The following is a 25,103-nucleotide window of genomic DNA, read 5'->3' as shown; positions in this document are numbered from 1 at the left end:
TTTCATATGGCTATCTACACTAATAAAAGAGAAATATGCAAATTGACCATACCTTCACTATGCCACCAGCCAATCAGAGCAAGTATGCAAATTAACCTAACAAAGATTGTGGTTAATTTGCATATGAAGGCATGAAGCAAAGACTGAAGACAGCATAAAAGGAAGCCAAGCACTGTAGAAAGGAGTGAATCTGCAGAGAAGGGAGCAAGGCAGCGGAGATGAGAGGGAAACAAGGCAGTGGATAAGGGAGTGAAGCTTTGGCCACAGAAAGCCCTCTTCTTGCATGAATAGGCCCGAGGAAGCCCTATTCTTGCAGGAATCTTTCATGCAATGGGCCTCTGGTGTCCTCTAATAAAATGTAAACACCTTGAGAAGCTAAAGCATCATGTTCACTGCTGTATTCCCCCACAACAGAGTCTAGTGGAAGGCTTGAAACAGTGCTTTTAAAAAGTTGATGGTATTCATTAATCTAAGAATGTATATGCATATATGCATAATCCTTGGACACAGACAGTAGTATCATGAAGGCCTAGGGTGGAGTGGAAACTGAGTGAAAGGGGGAAATGGGGAGAAAATGGTGGGCATATGTAATGCTGTCAACAATAGGGATAAATTTTAAAAATTGAATGAGGCAAGTGAATACTAGTAAGTGATCCCAAGAAAACAGATACCACAATCTTCACAGTGGGGTTCAGGATCTGAAGAAGGGGCCAACACACAAATGAAAATGCTATACAAGAAATACTAATTTAGAAGGCATGGGGAGGGGCCAGGTGAAGGACACTTTCTTGAAGAGGCACCCCTTAGACTGGGTCCTGTCTACTTTTTATTCAGTTTTAGATACACATATTGCCCTCTAGAAATGCATACAGACATATCAAAGGCAAAGTTTGGTAAACAGTAAAAGGATTATCAGGTTAGGGAATTGCCTTGAGCCACCACTATCTCAACCATCAGTGCTTAGTGTCAGCCCTTTTAAGGCCCAAGAACCATCAGCCTTCTGATTCCTTGTTGCACCACAGTATTGGCAAGCAGTGGCTGCCCACATCTCCCCCTTTTTGTTTTCTTAATAAATCTTGAAAATTGTATTCCATCTGTAGGGCTGGAGTCCTTTTAAGACTCTTCATTCTGCATCTGCATACTAGAAATAAACATTTAAAAATAAGAATGAGGTAGACAATATTGGTTATGCTAAGAGGCAGATGTAGGGAGATCCCATGAAAAGGACTGAGTTCTTTTATGTCCTTTTTAAATTGCTGCCAGACATCTAAGGAACTTGGTAGTAGGCTCCTTTCTGGGGCATCAGTTCTTTATGGGTCTCCTTCTCAATCACTGTCCTCTGTGACATGACAGCAATGATATTTGAGTTCTGGATGGTGGACAAACTGGGCAATGACAATCAAGTCTGACCTTCTCTGGCTTTGACCAGGGCAAATTGTACCATCCCACAACTGATGACTGCTAGCATGGCAAGGAAAACATTCTCAGATGTTCTTGGGGTTCTTGTTTCCTCAAAAACTCTCAGCTTCCTGGACTATCCTCTTTACCATCCCCCAGATCATCTCCAGACTGTTTATCATCTGTCTCATTCTATTCCCATTCCTCATCTTCAGTATGTTGCTTGGGGCTATCTGTGGCTGGAAGTACTCAATTGCCTGCAGCCACAGGTACAGGGTGAGACTCAAGATACAAGGTCCTCATTAGTCTGTTCAGTTCCTCTCTTTGATCCATGTTGAAGTTTAATGATCCTTGCAGGAATCCACAGGGGCTAGGAGGAGTTTTCTGGAAATACACAAGCATATCCTTGACCAAAGGTTAACAAAGGATCAGGACCCATTCATAACCCAGACTGAGGATCTGTCCAACTAACTAAACAATTTTGATTTGGTTTATTCTGACACCAGTGTAATTCTATATGTGTCATGCCATCAGCATTCCAAGTGAAAAAAAAATTTTTTAAAGTAATTCAGGTTTGATGTAGTCTACCTACAGGAGATTTCTCCAACATCACTATTCCTCCTTTTTGTTTTTCAAATTGGGATTTTATCCACTGATGTTGGCATTCTATAATTGCCTGTGCTTGGGAATTGTATGATATTCCAATAATGTGTTGAATTTTTACAAAATTGCTGGAAATTTTTACAAAAGTTTGTGTATGTAGGTTTATTGTCAGTTCTAATAATTTTTGCAATTCCTATTATGGCAAAAGTAGTTAGGCAATGATTAATAACCTGTTTTGCCATTTACCATGTAGATGCAGTGGCCCATAGGACCTTTGAAAAGGTATTTACAGAGACATGCAATGCCCTAAGGCATCTGAAAGGAGTGTAATGTGTTACATTCATTTCTGAGATATGGTCCCTTATTAATCCTCAAGGATTAATTTCTGTAATAGACCTTTGAGGCAGATGTAACATATAAGTGGGGCATTCCTTGACAATTTGTTTTGCCTGCGCTAATAAAACAATTAACTTCTCTACATATGCATTTCCTTTTGTTAAAGGACCTGGCAGAGTGGTATGTGCCATAATATGAGTAATATAAAAAGGATATTGTCTTTGCTATACAATTTTCTGTACCCGTTTATATAGTATAAATAGATTTTGGCCAGTGAATCATTTTAATTGAGCAATCTCAATTTTGTTTACCAAGCCAGCAGCATAGGCAGAATTGAAATAATATTAAGAGACTCTTGGAAATTCTGTAGTTCAGCCTTGATAACTTCTAATTCAATCCTTTGTATAGAAGTGTGACTAGTCTCGATGACTCATTCTGAGTCCATTGTATGATAATTAGCTTTACCATTAGATGAGCCATCTGTAAAAACAATTAATGCTCCAGGAATAGGTTCCTGTCTAGTATTCTTTGGTATAATAATATGTAGGAGTATAATATAAAAATTGTAATAACTTGTTTTTTAGTAGGTGACAGTTAAGCTCCCCTGAATATCCACTTAGTTCAATTTGCCTATTCAAGTAAGTCTGAAATAACATTTCTAATTGCTTCCCAGTGAGGGGAAGATAGATGTATTGGAGTTATTCTCTAAGCTGCCTTCAGTGCTTTCTGAGTTGAGATATTAAATGAGACATGAATTCTATATGTGTAACCACAGTTTTAGAAGATTGATGCCCTAGGTGGACCCACTCAATAATAGTAGGAGAGTTTTTGTTTTGGAAAATGACTCCAGTGGGACTATTTTCAGTAGAATTAATCTGTCCTAATAAAGGCAATCCAAGCTTTACCTAGGCTACTTGGGCTGAGGAGATTGCCTGCTCAGTTCTTAGTAACTCCCAAACACAAGTAATTAAGGCTTGATGCAGCCTACTTACAGGAGGTGTAACATATAAGTGGGGCATTCCTTGACAATTTGTTTTGCCTGCTCTAATAAAACAATTAACTGATCTGCATATGCATTTCCTTTTGATAAAGGACCCAGCAGAGTGATATGTGCCTAATATGAGTAATATAAAAGGGATATTATCTTTGCTGTACAATTTGTTGTATATTTTTCTTGTGTCATTTTTGCCATCAATATAAAAAAAAAAAAGAGGCTGAATTAAATGTTTTTGCCTGTTCTATAGCATCCCTGAAGAGATGGAGGCCAATCCAAATCAGGTGGGGCACCTTCCTCATAAACTAATCTTTTCCCTTCCATGGACACATTTCCAATTTGTGAGAAATGGATTATTTCTTTACACTTAAAATGACAGACTAGGAAACAAAAACATGGCAAAATGAGACTTTTAATAACACTCCCTAGAGTGTGTGTCCATATTACAGAATCACCAAGAGACATAATAATTAATGGACTGGGGCCTTTTTTAGTTACCTCCTATGTCTAGGGAATTTTCCTAGTACCTGTGTTATCAGCCACATGTACTGCTCATATTCTTTCTCCTCATCCCCACATCCTGTTTGCTCTATGAAAATTTAGTAATGGCCTGGTCACCTACTGTTTCTTTTCTATGAAGATAAATTAAAGGCATATTTAATAGACTAACAATAAACAAATTAAACCAAACAAAAAGATAGATAAAACAACAATCAATGGACAAGTGCACATAACACATAGACAAGACTTAATAAATCAGAGTTCTTTTCATAGATCTTTCAGATGTTTTATATTGCCTGGGATGTACAGCCAGATGAGGTCCAGATATTAGTTATTGTTCACAGATATCATCACATTCTGCTCTCCATAGCACTGACTGGCATCTAAAGTTGTTTTTAGATAAAATCTTCCAGTCCCAAGGTGTCATATGATAATTTTCAGACAAAGCATTAAGGAGTCCTTTTGTAAATGTACTGTTATCCCCATTTTCTCTGGTTGATGAGGCTCCCCACACTAGAGGTGGAAGATTTGGGGCCTTAAGTGTTACAAACTTGATCCTCAATATGAAGTGGGCATAATGCAGTTCAAACATGAGCCCACATAGTTAAAGATGACAAGGGCACTCGTTTTCTTTGAGCCTAATTTAAGAGAGTACCTTTTGATACCTTAATTCCTTTATCCTTGAGCATGCAAGCTAAAAATTTACAATGATGTTTTTGCCTTTTACTCGAATTCTTCTCCATTATAACCTGCTGATTCCAAAAATGTTCTTATTTACTTATGGTTGTGACTCCGAAGCTGGCATGGGCTTTGTGCATGGTGAACTTCCCACCTTTCTGGTGAATTTCTACTTTTCCTTTTTCACTTCATTTTTTTCATCCAGGAGAATCTTCTCTTCCAGTTTCCTATTTGAGGCACCAGATGCAGCAACATTCACAGCCAGGTTCAGGATCTGAAGGAAGGGCCAATGCACAAATGAAAATGCTATACAAGAAATATGAATTTAGAAGGCATGGGGGTTAGGTGGGAGACCGTTTTCTTGAAAAGGCATCCCCAGACTGGGTCCAGTCTGCTTTTTATTCAGTTTTAGATACACATCTTGCCCTCTAACAACACATACAAGCATATCAAAGTTTGGTAAACAGTAAAAAAGATTACCATGTTAGGGAATTGCCTCAAGCCAATACTATCTCAACAATCAGTGGTTAGTGTCAGCCCTGCTAATGCCAAAAATCCATCGGCCTTTTGCATTCCTTGGTGCACTGGTAGTATTGGCAAGTGATGGATTCCCAAAACAGAAATACCAATCAGAAAGGATATATGCACCCGTATGTTCATAGCAGCACAATTTACAATAGCTAAGATTAGAAAACAGTCTCAGTGCCCATTAACAGATGAGTGGGTTATAAAACTGTGGTACATCTACACAATGGAATACTATGCTGCTGTAAAAAAGAAGAAATTCTTACCATTTACAGTAGCATGGGTGAAACTGGAAAGCATTATGCTAAGTAAAATAAGCCAGTCAGAGAAAGATAAATATTACATGATCTTACTAATTTGTGGAATATAATGAACAACATAAACTGATGAAAAAAATAGAACCTAGAACCAGAGTCATAAAAGCATTGAACATACTGTCCAGGTTATGAGGGACGGTAGGTAGTGAGGGGGTAAGAGATAAACCAAAGGACTTGTATGTATGCATATGAGCATAACCAATGGACACAGATAGTAGGGGGGTGAGGGCATGTGCTGGGGGGTGGGAGTGGCTAGGGAGAGGTCAATGGGGGAAAAAGAAGAGTCATGTAATATTTTAAACAATATAGAATTTAAATTAAAAAAAGAATATGACTGAGCAAAGTTAACAGAGATAGTACTACAACCAGGCCCCCTGACTTTTTAAATTAAATTTTCCTTATTAAAGACTGTAGCAAAATTGAGAGCCCTATCAGAGTGACACCAGTTATACTGCCTCAGCCAAACCCAACCTACATGAAACTGTGCTCAATGAATGGTGTCACTATCAGTCATTGCTCAAGCCAGATATCTTAGTCTTTCTTCGCTATATCTCTCTATTGATCTACTCACAAGTCCTTATGAGACACAATTGTTCACCAAATCATATAGAATGCATCTTAGCAATGGCTCTCAGACTTGACTTCTTTTGTTTACCAGGACTACTGTTTCAGCCTCCTACATGGCTCATCTCACCCTCAGTCTCTTTGCCACTTGTCCCCTGAGTGAACAGCATTAAAAAAAAAAAAGTTGTTTTTGTATTCACTTGCTTTAAATTTTCCATTGTTTTGCCAAGGTTGGCTCCATCCTAGTCTGTCAGCTTTTTTTCACCCCACCCCTTGTTTACACTTCCTGTCCTCTGGTCCTAGCTGGGTAGGGATGGGGGAAGTTTTGTGTTTTTTTTTTTTTTAAATAAAAAACAATGTCTCTGTCCCATTATCAGAGATTCTCACATAATTAGTCTAGAATGGGGTCTGGACAGCAATGTAGTTGAAAATCTCCTTAGATGGTTCTAATGTACACCCAGGTTTCAGAACCACCTGTCTATCTTTCAACTTATGACATTTCCCTGATGTGCCTTGACATTTCATGTCTCTATACTTTTGCATATATTGTTTCCTTTTTCTAGTAAATGACTTTTTACTACATGGTATTTAAGCCCCAAAGAAAAGTCACTAGAGTTCCCTTTTCTCCACATGGTAAGCGATTTGAAACTTTTTTTGAATTCCTCAGCAGCATTTTGTTCATTTCTCTGTTTTAGCAGTGATCACATGGTAACATTTAATTTATTCTCTTTCTTTCAAAAAAAAGTTCAGACTCACCACAATTTCTTGTCATGATTGGTTTACAAGCCTGCGTAAGGCATCAGTTGCTATTACAAGAACCTATTTTAAAATTTATTCAACTATATTTTACATTCAATATTATTTTATATTTATTTCAGGTGTACAGCATAGTGGTTAGACAAGCATATACTTTACAAAGTGATCCCTTGCTGTTTCTAATACCCTCTTGGCACCATACCTAATTATTATAATACTAGAGGCCCAGTGCACAAAATTTGTGCACAGGAAGAGGTAGCCCTCAGCCCAGCCTGCATCCTATCCAATATGGGATCCCTTGGGAGATGTCCAACTGACAATTTGGGCCCAATCCTTGTGTAATTGGGCCTAAACCAGCAGTCAGACATCCCTCTCACAATCCAGGACTGCTGGCTCCTAATCACACACCTGCCTATCTGCCTGATCGCCCCCTAACTTTACCCTGCCAGCCTGATTGATGCCTAACTGCTCATCAGCTGGCCTGATAACCCCCAACTATCCTCCCCTGCTGGCCTGATATAGCCCCCAACTGCCCTCCCCTGCCAGCCTGATGATCCCCAACTGCCCTCTTCTGTCAGCCTGGTTGCCCACAACTGCCCTCCTCTGCTGGCCTGGTCACCCCTAACTGCCCTCCCCTGTTGACTTGGTCACCCCCAACTCTCGTCCCCTCCAGGCCTGGTTACCTCCAACTGCTCTCCCCTGCTGGCTTGATCTCACTCCAAACTGTTCTCCCATGCAGGCCTGGTCGCCCCCAACTGCCCTCCCCTGCTGGCCTGGTTGCCCACAACTGCCCTCTCCTGCTGGCCATCTTGTGGTGACCATCTTGTGGTGCTCATCTTGTGGCAGCCATCTTGTGATGACGTGGGGACAGCCATCTTGTGACAATGTCGTGCGACGCCACCTAACCTTTTATTATATAAGATTATTGACTATATTTACTATGTTATTTTTTACATCACCAAGAGAATTCTGTAACAACCAATTTGTACTTCTTAATCCCTTCACCTTTTTCACCCAGATCCCTACCTTCCCCTCCCATTCTGTATCTATGAGTGATAGGAACCTAATTTAACTCTGGCTTAAATAAGGTAAAAGTTGATTTTTCTTTTAAATAAGAGTCTAGGCCAGTAGTTCTCCTGAAGAATCCCCAGGAGGTATTTGTCTGGAGATGGCTCTTGGAACAGGAAGTTCTAGTAACATCTAATGATTCAAGTCCAGGAATCCTGAAAAAATCGTATAAGGTACCACAAAGAATTATCTGGCCATATGTCAATAGATATACTGATTAGTCATGAACAGTTCAGGTCTGATTGGATAATACATAATCTCTAATACATAAGCTCATCTTTCTATCTTTTGTTCTATCATCTCTACAAGTTTTTTGACATCACCAGTCAGAGAGAAGGGGGAAGAGTTGCAAGAAGGAATATATACCTCTTCCTTTTAAGGCATGACCCGAAAGCTGTAACATAAATGCTCACATCTTATTGCCCCACATATGCCACATAATTATCCTATTTATAAAAGATGCTGGCAAGTGCAGTATGTATTATTCTGGGTTGCTATGTGCCTGCCCCAAAAGTTTATTATTGAGTAAGAAGGAGAGGCAAAAACTGACATTCCCTGAATTATGATGGTTCAAGTTATGATTTTGTGATGGTATAAAAACAATAAAACATTCAGAAGAAACCATACTTCTAATGTTTTTCAAAATATGTATTATTATTGTTGACAGTATTACAGATATCTCCCAACCTCTCCTCTATTTACCCCCCTAATCCCAGCATCTACTTAATCCCTAAGGTATTCACTCATCTATTGCCTGTGTCCATAGGCTATGCATATAAATATGTAAGTTCTGTGGTTTATCTTTTCTCATCCTCCCCCCAATCTATATTTCCAATTTTGATTTTTTTTCCAGACTAGTAATATTTGGTTTGATACTCCTGTAATTCTGGGCATTGGTAATGAGCTACAGCTCCTAGTCAGCTATGTGATCATAAGGATAAACTATCATTACTCTACATTGTACTGTGTTGCTACTATTTTTTGGATATTGTATTTTTTTGTTTGTTTTGTCTACTTTTTGTGTCCCCTGTTTCTTGTGGAAAGAATAACTCAATTACTCTTGAGATGAAACTCAAGATAATTGTCCAGCTGTGGCCTAATGAACATGTTTAAGGCAAGCAGGCTAAGCTATGATTTTTGGTAGGTTAGATGTATTAAATACATTTTTGACTTATGATAGTTTCTATTTACAATAGTTTTATCGGGAAGCAGTCCCATTGTAACTTGAGGAGCATTTGCAGTACTTTCTGCCAAAATGCTTTTTCTGGTTAGTAGATGGTATCTCCGGGTAAGTGTTGTATTTTTCTCATTTCTAGATCCCTAGAGTAATGACTAGGCCTAACACCTAGAACCCAGTAAGAAAGGCTTGCTGAATAAAGGGCTGTTACCCAGTCTTAGAAGGGACTTATTTTTGGAAGCCTGACCTCCATCTTCAGTCTCAAAAACTGTTGCAGGCACAAAACTACTTTATCCCTTGCCTTCCTTTTTAAATTTTTTTATTTATTTATTTTTAAATTATAGTTGACATGTAGTATTATATTCATTTCGGATGTACAGCTGAGTGATTAGGCATTTATATACTTTATGAAATAATCACCCCCAAAAATCTAGCACCTAACTTGTACCATATATAGACATCACAATATGATTGACTATATTCCCTATGCTATACTCTAAATCCCTGTGACTACTTTTTTATACTGGCAATTTGTACTTTTTAATCCTTTTCATCTATCTTCCCATACCCCCAATCCCTCTCCCATTTGGTGACTATCAGTTTGTTCTCTGTATTCATGGGTTCATTTCTGTTTTGTTTGTTTGTTTATTATTTATTTATTTTAAAGACTCCACATATAAGTGAAATTATATGGCATTTGTCTTCCGCTGTCTTATTTATTTCACTGAAGATAATACCTTCTAGGTTGATCCATGTTGTTGCAAATGGCAAGATTTCATTCTTTTTATGGTTATTACTAGACACCTGTTGCAGGAATATTTCTGCAAGACTTCCGGTGAGCTTCCCTCTCCCCCCACACTTCTCCCACTGCAGCGGGCAGGGCAGGGCAGGGTGAGGCAGGCGGGATGGGTGGGGTGGGCAGAACAAACAAAATTATTCGATTGTTTATATGCACCATAGCTTTTTTGTCCATTGAAATATTGATGGATACTTATGTTACTTCCTATCTTGACTAGTATAAATAATATTGCAATGAACACAGGGGTGCATATCTCTTTTCAAATTAGTGTTTTGGATTTCTTTGGATAAATACCCAGAAGTGGAAATGCTGGTTATATGATAGTTCTATTCTTAATTTTTTGAGGAAACTTCACACTGTATTCCATAGGGGCTGAAACAATCTGCATTCCCATCAACAGTGCATGAGGGTTCCCTTTCATCTACATTGTAACCAAAACTTGTTTATTAATTTATTGATGAGGTCCATTCTGACAGGTGTGTTGTGATATCTCCTTGTGGTTTTTGATTTTTATTTCCCTGATGATTAGTAATTTTGAGCATCTTTTTATGTGTCTGTTGGTCATTTGTATGTCCTTTTTATAGAAGTGTCTATGCATGTCCTCTGACCATTTTTTAATTTGACTGCTTGTTTTTTTTTATATTGAGTTATATGAGTTCTTTGTATATTTTCAATATTAATCCCTTATTGGATATAACATTTGCAAATATCTTCTCCCATTCAATAGGTTGCCTTTTTGTTTTTTTATGGTTTCTTTTGTGATGCAAAAGCTTTGTAGTCCCTTTTTTTTTTTTTTTTTTTGCTTTTGTTGTCCTTGCCCTAGAAGACAGGCCCAAAAATGAATATTGTTAAGACCAATGACAAATAACTTATTGCCTATTTTTTCTTCTAGGGTTTTTATGGTTTCAAGTCTTACATTTATTACTTGCCTTCTTCTTGTTTGCAAAGACACTAGCAGGACAGTTGTGTGAGTTTAATCATGAACTTATGTCACCCATCTCCCAAATATTTCTTGTTTTGAACGTCACCTTGAAATGCCTTTCCTTTTGTGCTCTCTCTAGCTAAAGAAGAACACTGCCGAAACCAGTTTGGCTCAGTGGATAGAGAGTCTGCTTGGGCACTTAAGGGTCCAGGGTTCGATTCCGGTCAAGGGCATGTACCTTGGTTGCGGGCATATCCCCAGTAGGGGGTGTGCAAGGGGCAGCTGATCGATGACTCTCTCTCATCAATGTTTCTAACTCTCTATCTCTTTCCCTTCCTCTCTGTACAAAATCAATAAAATATATTTTTTTAAAAAAGGAGGAACACAATAATAGCACAGAGTATCTCTTGGGGTTATGGTGAAGTTCTATCTGTTGGCTATGAGATAGCTATTTAGATCTCCTTGAAAGTGTAAATCAGGCATGATCACAGTCTGCCATTCTTCTTCAGGCCATTCATATTTACTTTATTTATCTCTAGCATAGCATGTTTTATTAAAATCATTCCAAACTTTATTTTTATTGTTACTTAATTGCTTATAATTTTACAAGTATGACAGACCTTTTAGCAGCTGGGGAGAAGAGGAGATAGCTGAGAGAGCTAATTTTGCCTGGGATAATCCTGAATCACCACACAATCTCTTTAGAGGCAAAGGAAGGGACTGCCTCTTGTTTTCACTTCACAAGCAGGCTTTCTTCATGTTGAATTCATAATAATGTGAATGATCTTGCCCATGTTCTCCTCTGGCTTTGGTTTCTTTGGTTTCAACCCATCTCTTATCTCACTGAGTCCTTTCAATTTTCCCTCTGGTTTTACAATCTTGTTCATTGTACACAACCATTTTCTGGCCACCACTTCCTAGTGTAATCACCAAAATGGAGACTCATAAAATAATTCCCAATGAACTAATTACTGTGCAGATATTTTCCCTATGACAGACAAAGCTGAGAACAGGAGCATGTTGCAAAGGAAGGATCCCCGGACTGAGTTTCAAAGTTTCAGTTCTAGCCTTGCCTTGTCATGAAGTGATCTTGGACATGTCCTTTCCCTCCTCTGTACTTCTGTTTTTCCATCTGCATAATATGAAAGAGTTAGATTGGGAAACTTCGGAAAGGCTTCTGGTTTTATTAATCTTTTACATTGGTAAAGTACTTTCACATATGTAATCTCAATGGTTTGAATGTGAGCTCTGAAATAAGCAAATCTAAGTATGAATCCAGGCCTACCACTTCCCAGGTATATGATCTGAGGTCAGTTATCTATCCTTTCTCTGATTCAAATTCTCTTGGCTAGCATTCTGCCAGGGAGAATAATGTTGTGGGGAGCAGAGCCTTTGTTTTCCAAGTCCAGCTTTGTTAGGGATTCAGGTGGCTACTTGGATTTTCTTTCCACGGTTTCAAGGAGGAAGAGGGAGGTGGAAGTAAAGTGTCAGCCTCGGGCATCTCCTTCTCCCCCAAGTTCCCAGGGGCAGTGTATATCCTACTCTCTTCTTTCCACAACCCAATCTCCCTTCATGGGGAAGAGATAGGAGTAGAGAAATTAAAAAGCATCATTCTGGTCCAGGTATCTGCTCTGTCTTGCCAAGTTAGCCAAGAAAAGGCAAATGACCTCTTTGTGCCTCAATTTCCTCTTTTGTAACAGAGGTTTAGGATTAGAGATCTGTAAGAGATCCATCTGGTTTGTGAAGTCTGGGGTTCTCCACTCATTGTCGTCTCCAACACTTCCAATCACATGTCCCTTGCTGCTTGCCAATTACTTCAATAGAATCTAACCTCTCCAGTCATCAGAGTGCTGCTCTCTCTGTCTGTTCCTACCCAGCCTGGCAAAAGCAGATTACGGTACCCAGCCTGGCAAAAGCAGATTACGGTATCCAGCCCTCACCTTCTGAACAGTCAGTAATCTCCTGTTCAGAAGGCTTGAGGCAAACTCCAGAACTGTTCTCCTTGGGGAGCACTTGCACTGACGTCTGTTTCCTCTCCCTGCCCAAAAAACCCCCCACATCCTTCCCGGATACTGTATCAAACTCAGGCCAAGAAGTCAGTCTGGGGGAGGGAACTTGTGAGCTCCTCAAAGGAGGAAAGGGAAATGCAGTTCCATCAGATGCCCCCTCCCTAGTACACTTTTGCGCTTACCCTTAGGGACACTCTCCTGGATAGCTGCACTAGCCTCTTCTGGGATCTTTCACTCAGCCCTCCAGCCTCCCTTTCCTGGTTTTTTCCTCCTTCCCCTCCCTCCCCCCACCTTTGTCCTGAACTTCCTTCCTCCAGAGACAAATGTTGCTGCCTCCTCTCAATAGGATTGCAGAAAGAAGTTGGGAGCTCATCAGAGAAGTTGAGCGGTACTTGTGACTCCCCCAGTTGCAGGTTCCGTGGGGCACTCTGAACCGGGACAGCGCACCTGCCACCAAAGGTGATCAGGGAATTGTGGACCTGGGGGGAGATAGGGTGTTAGGCAGAGAGCGAGAGTTCCTGGGAGACTGCCTAGACTGTGCTCCTCTCACAGAATAGCTCTGTAACTCTGAGGCTCGAGGAGAGGTCTCTGGGAAAGAGGGCGGCCCTAGGCTGAGAGAATAGCAAGAGAGGGGCCTGGAAGGGGCGGTAAGGTCGGAATTCAGAGTTGAGAAATCAGAGGTCACAGTTTAGATCCCTTACCTTAAATCCTTGATCCCCCACTCCCTGCTTTTTTCTTAGGAAGGAGGAGCGAAATAACTCAGTGGGGAGTGAGAGCCTGGCACTGCACTCTCTGCCCCACGATGTTTGCACCCCGCCATGGTCATGGTGCCCTGACCGTTTTGGCTTCCCACTTCCTGATCACCCTGCTCTGGACTCCAGGTAAGCGACTGGTCGCCTCACAGCTTACTGAGCGCTGCGTGTGGTGCTGGTGCTTCAATCTCTCAGCTCACGCTAAAGAAGTCAGGTCACGGGTGCCATAGAGAGAATAAGAGCTCAACAAAGGCCTGTGGCTTGTCAGGCGCACCTCTGAGCCAGTCCTGCAGCCAACTATAGCTGGAAGCTTTCTTGGTCAGCGGTGGGCTTCGAAGAGAAACAGTTCTGGATGCACGGAAATAGGAGGCCCCAGGGCGAGGGTGGCCAAGCCTGTGACAGGGAATTTTTGCGTGTAATGGTTGGTAGTTATTAGCTGATTTTTCTAACAGAGAATACACACTTGCTGCAAAAGACCTAGAAAAATTCCCTTCTGAGAGTGATATCTTCATTTATTCCAGGACATGTAGCATTGCATTTTCTCCTCTGTTGTACAGCCATAACTCTGCAGGTAGAGTCTCTAGGCAGAATGCAAAGTGTATTCTAAAATTTAAGTCCATAAATTGTGAGGAACTGATCAATTAAAGGGAAAATACACATTTGAAATCTTTCTCTGACCTTTGGAGAGTACTTCGAAAAAAAGAGAGGGACAGAGGATTCAACTGACTTTTTTTTTTTTTTTTTTTGGCTGTAGAGTTTTTTGTTTGTTTGTTTGTTTTCTCCCAAATATGTTGCCATTTATAATTCTTGAAGATGTCTGTCCCTAATATTTTAAAGTTATATTTTGAAAAAATCAGCAAAACAAAACCAGAGAAAGCCCTAACTAAACACAGCAGTCATTCTTTGGATCAGATTTGTAAACTTTCCTAAAAAAGAAAAGCAGGTGAAGTGACTGCTCTGGTAGATGGCACCTGCTGCCTTGGGTAGTGATTGCTTTTCCAGCCTGGAAACACAAGAGGATCCTCAACCTTTTGCCACATGGCCAAATGGTGGAAATTGCTAACAGGACTGTAATTAGCACCTTTCTGTAATTAGCTGCCTGTACTGGAGTCGAGATGGCTAACTTAGCAGCCTTTAGAACTCTTGTGACTGTAATGTATTCAGAAAATCTTAGAGCCAAACTTTCCATCCAAGATCCCGCAGCCATTTCCCAATGTGTATTTAGATTTGGACAAGGCAGTGGGCATTAGACACAACTGGAAAATCTTAATAGCTTATTTTTAGTTGTCATCTGCATTTTCCTCCATCATCCAGTTTTCAGTTTTTGGAAATGTAATACCCACTCCCATTCTTTCCAGGCTTTCTGTTGAACCTAAACTTTATATCACCGGTAAGAATCTGGAAGTGTATTGTATGTTCTTGGTCAAAGTATTTAAATTATTTGGACCTTTAGGGCTTCCAAAGGTCCATTGAGATAATTCCAACATAATGAGGATGATAATACATCATGTGTTAGTCATTAACAACTCTTTTTTGAGATACATGTGGTACAGTTCAAAGAGAGATGGGTATCTGAATAACTGGTCTTTAGTCTTGGCCCTAACACAAATACACTATGTTCCCTTATTCTCTTGAGCCATGGTTCTTTAATTGTAAATGAGAGGAAAAACTTGCATTTGGCTTCCACCCTTTTTGTCAAGAAGAAAGAAAATACCATATTAGAAAAAGTAAACCAAATATTGGTAGTAATATGACATTGCTATGGATTGGAGATGGAAAGAGAGCACCTTATTGCTGGAATTAGGTGTAAGTCTCCCAGCTAAAAGAATGGTTTCCCTGGGCACTGAGAAAACATGTGGATGCAAAGTAATGAATCACTGAAAATAGTCACTAAGTAGTCACAGAGATATCATATATCTAGAGACTGCCAGTTGTAGTCCTGTATTTCAAAAAGAAGGGAAAGTATTATAAAACCTCTGTTCTTGCTGTTGCTTTTTGTAAGAATATAGAATTATTTACAAGTTTATTTCCTAAACTCCTAGAAGATAAATCCATAATCATTAGAACTGGTGTTAGTTTATTGAAGATAGGATTGGCAGAATAATGCAGTTTCTTTTGCAGTATGATTCTGGAATTTAAACAAAGGGTGAATGCTGGAAAAATACAATACTAGGGTCTCCTGAGTAATTGAGTAAAGTCTCTTCTGGTAGAGAAATATGGAGATTAGACATAGGGGTTGTTGTAAATGTTTGGAATGGGCTCAGAACTGCTTATTAAGGGGTACACAAAATATGTTTTTAGAATGGATATGTCTGGAGGACAATTTCTAAAGAGGAAAAAAACACTAGGTGTTGGCTTCATTCTCTTCAATAATTTTGTGTTTGTGTAGGAAGACAATATTTGTGGCATGAGAAAATATTCAGTTAAAAGAAGGAAGATATGGTCAGTTATAAAATTGGTATTCAAAAGGGCATTGAGAGTGTTAATATAAATACAAGCTTGTAACTTTGGGTGTTCCTCCTCCAAAGAGGAAGGGGGAAATAAAACCTTTAAGAAAACAATTGGAAGACATGGCTTATAGATACATATTTGTGAAAAAGACAAAAGATAGGGATTTTTTGCACCTATATTGCTGACATACTCAATTTACAGGCAAGTAAAACACATATTTTTATTATAGATGATCTTAAAAACATAGTATTAAGACCTGGAAAAAAAAAAACCAGAAAGACTCAGAAAGGTTCTATTCTTTTCTTCACTGGTAAAACTATACCTGGTGTACTACAGCTTGATTTTGGACACCACATTCTCAAAGGGACACTGATAAGATGCAATGTTATTATACAAGATTAAATTGAATATATAAGGTCTTGAAAATTTTTCAGTTAAGGAACAAAAATAATGTAGTGACTTTTAGCTGGGAGAAGAAAAAGCTCTTTGAGATGGGGTGGGAAGTTGTATGAAAACTGTCTACAAGTGTTTGAAGGTCCATTTACACACAAGAATATTCCAACCATTTTAGCTGCTACAAATGAAATGGGCTAACTTGGGGGCCAGAGAGTCCCCTATTGCTGGGGATATTCAGAAAGGAGTAAAACATTACAAAGAATAAAGTTCCTACCTCTTCCCTGTAGTACTCATGTAGATATTTGAAGTTTTAAATCCTTTCTCTCTCTTAATCATCCTTCTCTGGATATAATAGAGGGGTTGACAAAAGTAGGTTTACAGGTATAATACAAATTAATAATACAATAATTATTAAATAACTAGAGGCCCAGTGTATAAAATTCATGCATGGGGGCGGGGGGTTCCCTCAGCCAAGCCTGCACTCTCTCCAATCCAAGACCCCTCAGGGAATGTCCAACTGCCGGTCTAGACCAGCAGTTGGACATCGCTCTCACAATCCTGGACTGCTGGCTCCTAATCGCTCACTTGCCTGCCTGGTCACCCCTAACTTCCCCCTGCTGCCAGCCAGGTTGCCCCCAACTGCCCCCTCCCTGCCAGCCTGGTTGCTCCTAATGCTCCCCCCCTGCCGACCTGGTCACCTCTTACAGCCCCCCTGCCCCAATCTGCTGGTCTGGTCCCCCCTAACTCTCCCCAGTCAGCCTAGTCACCCCTCACTGCTCCTCCCACCAGCCTAATTGCCCCCAAGTGCCCCTCCCTCCCCACTGGCTTGGTTGGCCCCAACTACTCCCTTCTACCAACCTGGTCATCCCCAATAGCCCCCCTCTGCTGGCCTGGTCAACCCCAACTGCCCCCCCACCAGCCTGGTCACCCCTCATGGCCCCCTCCTGATCTGGTCTCCCCACACAGCCTTCTTGTTCAGCCCTTTGGTCATCCCTCACTACCCCCCTGCCGGTCTGGTTGCCCCATGCAACCTGCTTGTTCAGTCATTTGGTCATCTCTCGGGCTGGCCCTGGTTACCTGAGCCTCAGGCAGCCCGGGGTAGCTGAGCAGCCACCATCCAAGGCTTGCCACCGCCTATGGCCAGCCCTGGGTAGCTGGGGGGCTGAAGGGACTGGGTGCTGCCATCTTGTGGCTGTGGGTGCCACCATCTTTGAGGGCATAACAGTCAATTAACATATTCTCTCTTTATTAGATAGGATAATAATATAAGAATAAACTCTGTGTTTTGTGTATGCACAATTGCAAACCTACTACTGCCCACTCCTGTATGTTAATGGCTTAATTAATTTAGGGAGAAAGAGGCTCCAACCAACAAATAAACAAAAAAGAAAATTTTATTATCTGGTGAAATTTTCACTCCATGCTAGGCTCTCTGGTAATGATGTGAAAGAGTAAAGATAAAAATGACTGGAAGAAGAGAGATCTTGGGAAAGCTCTGTGGGGGTCTCATATTTTCTATTTGTTATTAAAGGATTTTGTGATCCCTGGAAATAGCAGTTGCTACATATACATATAGTTGAAGTTTATTAAAATCCTAAGGCAAAAGAGAAGTTGTTAAGTAAAAGTATCTGAAACATGATCATAGAGATTTTATGAAGAAAACTTGTGGTGCCTGCAAGGGAAGGATACCACTATGTATCTGTCTCTCCACTATTTCAAAAGGTAGGTGTCATTTTCATGGTGGTACCCTGAACTATCTGAATCATAATGGCTCAGACACTGATCTCTAATTGGAAAATCAAGTATTTTCTATTAGTGAACCTAATGGACCTCTTCCCAAAAGGGAAAAAAGCTGGAATATTTAAGATCAAGCTAAAATTAAGTTCTTGGACTTACTTTCTTTTGTTTAGTGATACAAAAGGACAGGACACTGAATCTCTGAATGGCAGGTTGAGTGCGAGCAGAGGCTTGGTAATTGGGATAGTAAGGTTTTCAAAATCCATGATTTCTTTCTTGTATTTGATAGCTCCAGTCTCTCTGTTTGGAAGTCTTTGTCCAACTTTGTAGCAGTTCCTCAATTTGTATAGGCTTTCCTATTGTCCTCCCTCTCTGCCTTTTTGTACAATGCTCTTCACATCTCATGCACACAGTTCTTAGCATTCTGCATATCTTGTATGCAAAGCCAGCTCTTTGTATTTGACCTGGTGTTTTTGAAATCAGGTCAGACTGGTGTTTTTTTTTTTTGGTTTTTTTTTTTATTTTTTTGGGGGGGGGCTTCCCCAGTGTGTGAGCCCTGGTGTCCTGGGGGAGGGTAGCAGGGGGAGTGAGAGCAAGCTCGGTGGACACTCAGAATTCTATCTGCACCTAGATCCACATCACCCTTGTCCCCAGGTAGCTGGCAAGATGTTGCAGTGCTTGCCATGTTCCGCGCTGCCCCCTGGTGGTCAGTGCATGTCATAGCAAGTGGTCAAATGACCACCTGAGGGGATAATTTGCATGTTAGGCTTTTATAATATAGGATATTGAGTTTAAAGTTAAGGTTACTATGATGATCCAACTACTAAAATGAAAAAGAAAATAAATGGAAGCACACTGGAATACAAGATTATCTCAAGGGCTTTCCAATTTCTGAGAGTTCATGACTCTCAGACATCATTTCCAGGGTAGTTGTAATCTCCAAGGAGCAGAGAATCTTAGGAAGTTAACCCTGCCTTTTCCTTTTCCTTTTCTAAGTAGATAATATAACCTATCTAAGGGGACTGGGGTGAACTCCTTTAAATAGTAAGATTCCAATTTATCAACTTGGCATTTAAAGTGCCACCAATGTTCTTACAGCATCTAGGAGTCAAACATTTGTTCTGAAATCCTGAGATACGTAAAATATTTGGATTCCTTGCCCTACTTATAGAGTTATATGGCCTCAGATGGTCAGAGCTTCAATGTCATCCTTAGGGTGACCATATATCCCAGTTTTCTCAGTACAGCCCAGTGTTACCTCTTGACACAGACTGACTATTACTGATTTCTCAGTTTTGATGGTAAATAATATAATCACCCCAATTTAAAGCTCACTTGTCTCATCCCTTTGGGTTACTGTTAGGCCTAAAGAGAAGGAGACTTGCCCAAAGTTACACAACAACTTATTGGCATTTCTAGAAATCTGGCTAGAATTATACACCTGATATTTAGTATTATGGCATTGGTCTGGTAAAATGAATATTTCCTTTTAATTTGTTTTAAATAATATCTAACAGGCATTCACACATCTAGTTCTCAGTACTGCTCTGTATTCTTCAGGCCCAGTCTGAACTTATGTAGTTTCCAAGCTATACTTTTACAAAGATTGTTTTAACAAAGACATAGGCAAAGAGCTCTCTGTCTGCTTTCAGGATTTCTCAAATGATTAAATAGGGGTGGAATTTCTTGATTCTGGCAGCACTGGTATGTCTGGCTACCATACAGATCTTTCTCCAATGGAGACTGCATTTTCTCACTTCTACTTATGAGCTATTTCTTATTAGCCTTATGAAACAACGAACTCTCCTGGCTAGAGGTAAGAGACAATGAAGAGCATTTAAAACCCAGTCCTTCCTTTATCTAACACTTATATTACCGTCTTGCCAGGTAGTTGTCCAGTTTATGGTTGTACATCACTAGTTTAGGAGGTAGATTATTCCACCTTAGGAAAACTCTGATTATCAAAAGATCTTCCTTATGTTCAATTTAGACTTTATCTCCCTGGGCTACCAAACACTAATCCTAAAAATCTAAACCCATACTTTGGGCCATGCAGAATATAATTAGCTTCATTTTCCCCATAATATTCCTGCAGAGATCTAAATATGAAAATGAATTAACATTTATTAAATGTTTACTATATGCCAGGTATTGTTTTAAATACTTTACCTTACTTTTTATTAAATTTATTAGAATGATATTGGTTAATAAGATTATATAGATTTTAAGTGTCCAATTCTATCATATATAATCTGTAGATTGTATTATGTGTTTACTACCAAACATTAAATCTTCTCCTGTCAACATATATCTGACGCTCTTTACCCGTTATTACCCCTACACCCCCTTTCTCTCTGGTAACCACCATACTGTTGTCTGTGTCTATGAGGTTTTTTTTTTTCTTGTTTGTTCAGTTGTTGCTTTCAATTTTATAATTTTGTAGCCCATATATTAGTGAATCATATGGTTCTTGACTTTTTCTGCCTGAATGATTCCACTTAGCATGATATTCTTTTTAAAAATATATATTTTATTGATTTTTTACAGAGAGGAAGAGAGAGGGATAGAGAGGGATAGAGAGTTAGAAACATCGATGAGAGAGAATCATCGATCAGCTGCCCCTTTCACACCCCCTACTGGGGATGTGCCTGCAACCAAGATACATGCCCTTGAGCAGAATCGAACCCGGGACCTTCAGTCCACAGGCCGACGCTCTATCTACTGAGCCAAACCGGTTTCGGCAAGCATGATATTCTTAATAACCATCTTTTTAATGACTGAATAGTATTCCATTGTGTATATGTACCACACCTTCTTTATGCAATCATGTATTGAGGGACACTTCATTTGTTTCTTTGTCTTGGCCACTGTAAATAATGCTGCAATGAACATAGAAGTGCATTTATCTTTTTAAATAAATTAAACATTTTATTAGCTCATTTAATCCTCATAACACTTTTTTAGGGAAAGTAAAATTATTTTTTATTACATGTCAAGAAACTGAGACACAAAGGAGCAGAGTGACTGGCTCTAGACACACAGCTTGTAAGTGGTAGGCATAATTTGAATGGACGCAGTCTACCTCTTGTTCTTAACCATGTTCTAATTTATGTTCTTAAGCACTAGACTGCACTGTTGGAATCGTGTCTCTTGATCCTCCTGATCACCTCACAACTCTTACCTACCTTGCTTTTCCTTATTCTAATAAATTGAGTGTGGCTTGATACTCAATTGAGTCCCATCTCCTTTTCCCACAATAATTAATAATAAAGTGTTTTGAAGGGGAAGGAGACTTTCAAAGCTGGACCACCATAGCAATGAGCAGAGGAAGGGGTGAATAGGTGGGGAAGATTCTTATCTCTGAGAGGTGAACTTGTAGCTCTTTGTTATTCCCTGGCTCTTTCCAACCTCAGGGCAGTCACTGACCATAGACAGATCCAAATTTGGCCCCAGTCTGTCTGGCACCTCTGGATGGGAAGGAAATCCATGCATGTTAAGTATATTTTAAGATCCTACCCACTTTAGCTTTGCTTCCCAAATATGTTTCCTTAGATCTTCCTGTGTTCTTTCACAGTTGTGGGAAAGACACTGTCAAGGAAGTAAATGAGGATGTTTGCCCATGATCAGAGATTGTTTAGGAAAAGGGGGAAAGGTGGTTTGACCCTTGTACTATCTGGCCAATTTTCTTTTCTTCTATTTTCCTGTACCATTATCCCCTCCATTGTTTCTTAGTTTTCTTCTGATTCCGCTTTCCCATTCTTTTCTTGCAAAAACTTTCAGGCTACCTTCATCCAGGCTGCATTAATGGTGCAATGAGTAATGTTTTTAGGATCCAAATAACCAATTCTGGGCCTACATGTGACAAGTACTCATTGTGTGATGGAAAGTGTCTGTTTCCCTTTCTGAGCCTCAGTCTCATTATCTTTAAAATGGGAGAATTAGACTAGAGATGGTCTTTAAAGTGTTCTGCTGCTTTGAAGCATGGAGTTCTCTATTTTTCTCTCCCTCCTCTGTATCTTTTAGTGTTCTCTTGTTACCCTTCTCTTTCCTTTTCCTGAATTTCAAATATTGAAATAAGAAAGCACCATCTGCTTTAGGATTAGATTTGAGGATTTATCTAATCTTCATGGGTGGAGACAATTTCAAACATACACAGTAAAAATTGTGATAGTTTGTTTAATTAGGAGATACAATCACTTATTGGAATCAGGGGTGTTAGATTATAAGGATGCAAATTGATAGAAACTGAAAGTATTAGTATTACATAAGTATACGTAAAATTTTTAAGCTGGCCTAGAAAATGAAGACTTTTCTCAGGTACAAAAATGGTGGGGACATTTATTAGAAATGAATTTATCAGCATGTGTAATTCTTTTCAAGTGTTATGCTAGGGATAAGGTAGGGGTTATATTTATTTCTCACTTTTCTAAATAATAGAAATATAACAATGGAGGATCATAATGTGATGAATTTCTCTGGGTAAACTTCAATAAAAAGAAAAAAATTGTCCCAAAATGCAAGTTCACCAGAGGGGATAAGAAGAGTTTATATATCTGTTCCCCTAGGCCAGTCAGTGACTGGCAAACTCATTATTCAACAGAGCCAAATATCAACAGTACAACAATTAAAATTTCTTTTGAGAGCCAATTTTTTTTAAACTTAAACTTCTTCTAACGCCACTTCTTCAAAATAGACTCGCCCAGGCCGTGGTATTTTGTGGAAGAGCCACACTTAAGGGGCCAAGGAGCCATATGTGGCTCGCAAGCCACCGTTTGCTGACCACTGCCCTAGACTACAGGATAGAACAGCTGGCAATCAAAACTTCACCTTTTTTGGCTTTTCAAACTTAATTTTATCTGAGGTAAAATATACATATGATAAAACACACCCACTTTAAATGTATAGTTTGATAAATTTTGACAAATGTGTGTATCCAAATAGCCACCATCACCACAATGAAGATATAAATGACTCTCATCAGTCTAGAAAGTTTCTTTATGGCCTTTAATAGTCAGTTTTCTCTTTCACTTCCAGCCCACTGATCTGTGCTCTGCCTCTATAGCTTAGTTTTGTCTATTCTAGAATTTCATGTAAATGGAATCATATAGTATGTGCCCTTTTGTGTCTGGCTTCTGCTCAGCAGCTTTTCTTTTCTTTCTTTTTAAAACATGTTTGTTTTCATTATTGTGGTATAAAACACATAGCAAAATTTACCATCTTAGCCATATTAAGTATATAGTATATTAATGCACACTTCTAATACAGATGTCTAGAATTTTTTCATCTCATAAAACTGAAATAAGAACTCCCTATTTCCTTCTCCTATCTGCCCCTATTAGTCATATTATTTGTGTTTCTATGATTTTGACTACATTAAAAGCCTTATATAAGTTGAATGATTTAGTATTTATCTTTCTGTGAATGGCTTATTTTAATTAGCATAATGTAGTCAAGGTTAATCCATTTGTAGCTTATGACAGAATTTTTAATTCAAGTATAATTGGCATATAATGGTCTATTAGTTTCAGATGTATATCATAGTGGCTCAGTATATGTATATATCATGAAGTGATCATAGCAAAAAGTTTAATTACTATTTTTATATAAAGTTATTATAATATTATTGAATATATTCTTTATGATGTAATTATATCCCCATCACTTATTTATTGTATAACTGGAAGTTTATACCTCTTAGTCTCCTTTATCTATTTCATCCATCCCAAAACCTCCCCTTCTGATAACCCCTAATTTGTTTCCTGTGTCTATGAATATGTTTCCTATTTTACTTGTTCATTTGATTTATTTTTTAAATTTCACATATAAGTAAAATAATATAGTATTTTCAGGGAACATTGTAGGTTATCTAGAAATACTGCTAATAGAATGAGTAGAATCACTCAGATCTTTGCTTTTTTTAGATGGGGAAATTTGTGACTCAGAGTGAGGAGGAAACTTATGCAATATCTTACAGTTACTGGCAGAGCTGGAACTGGACAGATGTGCATCCCCTGACTGCTAATTCTTGACAATGTATGAAACTGCATTTGTAGTTCAGTATCTAAATCATTACATATTTTATTTTAAAAATCTGTAGTTATAAATCGGATTACATTGCTTAATTTTCATAATACTTCGGTGACATAGAACTATGCTTATATTACATAGAAGTACACCAAGACCTAGAGAAAAGGATGGTGTCAATTCCAGAGCCCCTTCTACAAGGGTAGGAGAATCCCCTTCCTTTCATTTTCAGAGGTGGTAATGGAGGAAGTGACATTTTAGGTGGCATGCTCACTAATCAGAGCTTTCATTAACTTCATGATCTGCATACTGTCATGTCATCTATGTCCCATTAGGCTAATTGCCTGAGAACCCAGGATCTTAAGCTCCCCAGTCTTTGGAGAAATGAAAAGAACCTGTGTTAGGTTTGGTTATTTTTCCCATTGCCCCTGCCTGGCCACACTTGTTGAGATGGAATACCTACAATAAATACTGCCCATCATTGGACCACATCATGCCTGGGCACCAAGCCTGTAGCTAAAAAAAAGGGCATGTTTACCTCAATTGGTCTCACCAGAGCCATTAAGTTGCTCTGCCATTGTCAATGCCAATTCAGGACATGTGCGTTCCATTGCCATCAGTCTCAGGAACCATTAGTTTTTCCTCCTGTGAGTCAGATGCTGACAGAGAGAGCCACAGTATTTTTTGTAATTATCCATATACTTCTTTACAAAATCCATTTTCATTGTTTTCTTCCATACCCTGGTTTATCATCATTACTAATATTATTTTAAAATTCTCTAATCTTTAGTTTCTGTGGTTTCTCCAAGTACAAGCCCAGTGGTGGGGTAGAAAGCTAGAAATATTGAGGGGCTCTGGAGCTGTATGTGGGTAAATGGAAGGACATGGGAAGGTGGAGAGCACCTTTTTCCTAAAAACAGAGCAAACAACTTCAGTCTGAGCACATATCCACGTAGTTTAGCAGGTTCCTGGAATCAGAAATCAGTACACAAGAGAACTTTTATAATGTTTAATAATTATGTAGCATTCAAGAAGCTCAGAATCCAATTAGCATGAGGTTGTTAATTATAGTACTTACCGTAATCACTTAATTTGG

The 25,103-nt window shown here is 39.2% G+C and overlaps 2 protein-coding genes across 3 annotated transcripts in view; one reads left to right on the top strand and one right to left on the bottom strand.

Moving 5' to 3' along the window:
* Positions 1-1,024: 1,024 nt before the first annotated feature.
* Positions 1,025-1,851, bottom strand: ERVK3-1 (endogenous retrovirus group K3 member 1). Its single transcript, XM_045582384.1, is given in 3 exon segments — positions 1,025-1,523; positions 1,525-1,649; positions 1,651-1,851. Coding segments are annotated over 3 exon segments (531 nt in total). The 5' UTR covers positions 1,801-1,851; the 3' UTR covers positions 1,025-1,267.
* A 10,939-nt stretch (positions 1,852-12,790) lies between these two features.
* The window catches only part of LOC118719986 (vascular endothelial growth factor receptor kdr-like), a 241,998-nt gene continuing 229,685 nt past the window's right edge, over positions 12,791-25,103 (top strand). The window contains exons 1-2 of one of the 2 annotated variants that reach the window (XM_036439878.2): positions 12,791-13,060; positions 13,388-13,528. In XM_036439878.2, the coding sequence (XP_036295771.1) occupies positions 13,450-13,528 (79 nt within the window). In that variant the 5' untranslated portion in view covers positions 12,791-13,060; positions 13,388-13,449. Of the gene's footprint in view, positions 13,107-13,387; positions 13,529-25,103 lie in introns of both variants that reach the window. The other variant, XM_036439879.2, reaches the window with a different exon arrangement.

The sequence above is a fragment of the Pipistrellus kuhlii genome, unplaced genomic scaffold (genome assembly GCF_014108245.1).
Source record: "Pipistrellus kuhlii isolate mPipKuh1 unplaced genomic scaffold, mPipKuh1.p scaffold_m20_p_16, whole genome shotgun sequence".
Classification (NCBI taxonomy): domain Eukaryota; kingdom Metazoa; phylum Chordata; class Mammalia; order Chiroptera; family Vespertilionidae; genus Pipistrellus; species Pipistrellus kuhlii.
This window is presented reverse-complemented; position numbering and strand designations above follow the sequence as displayed.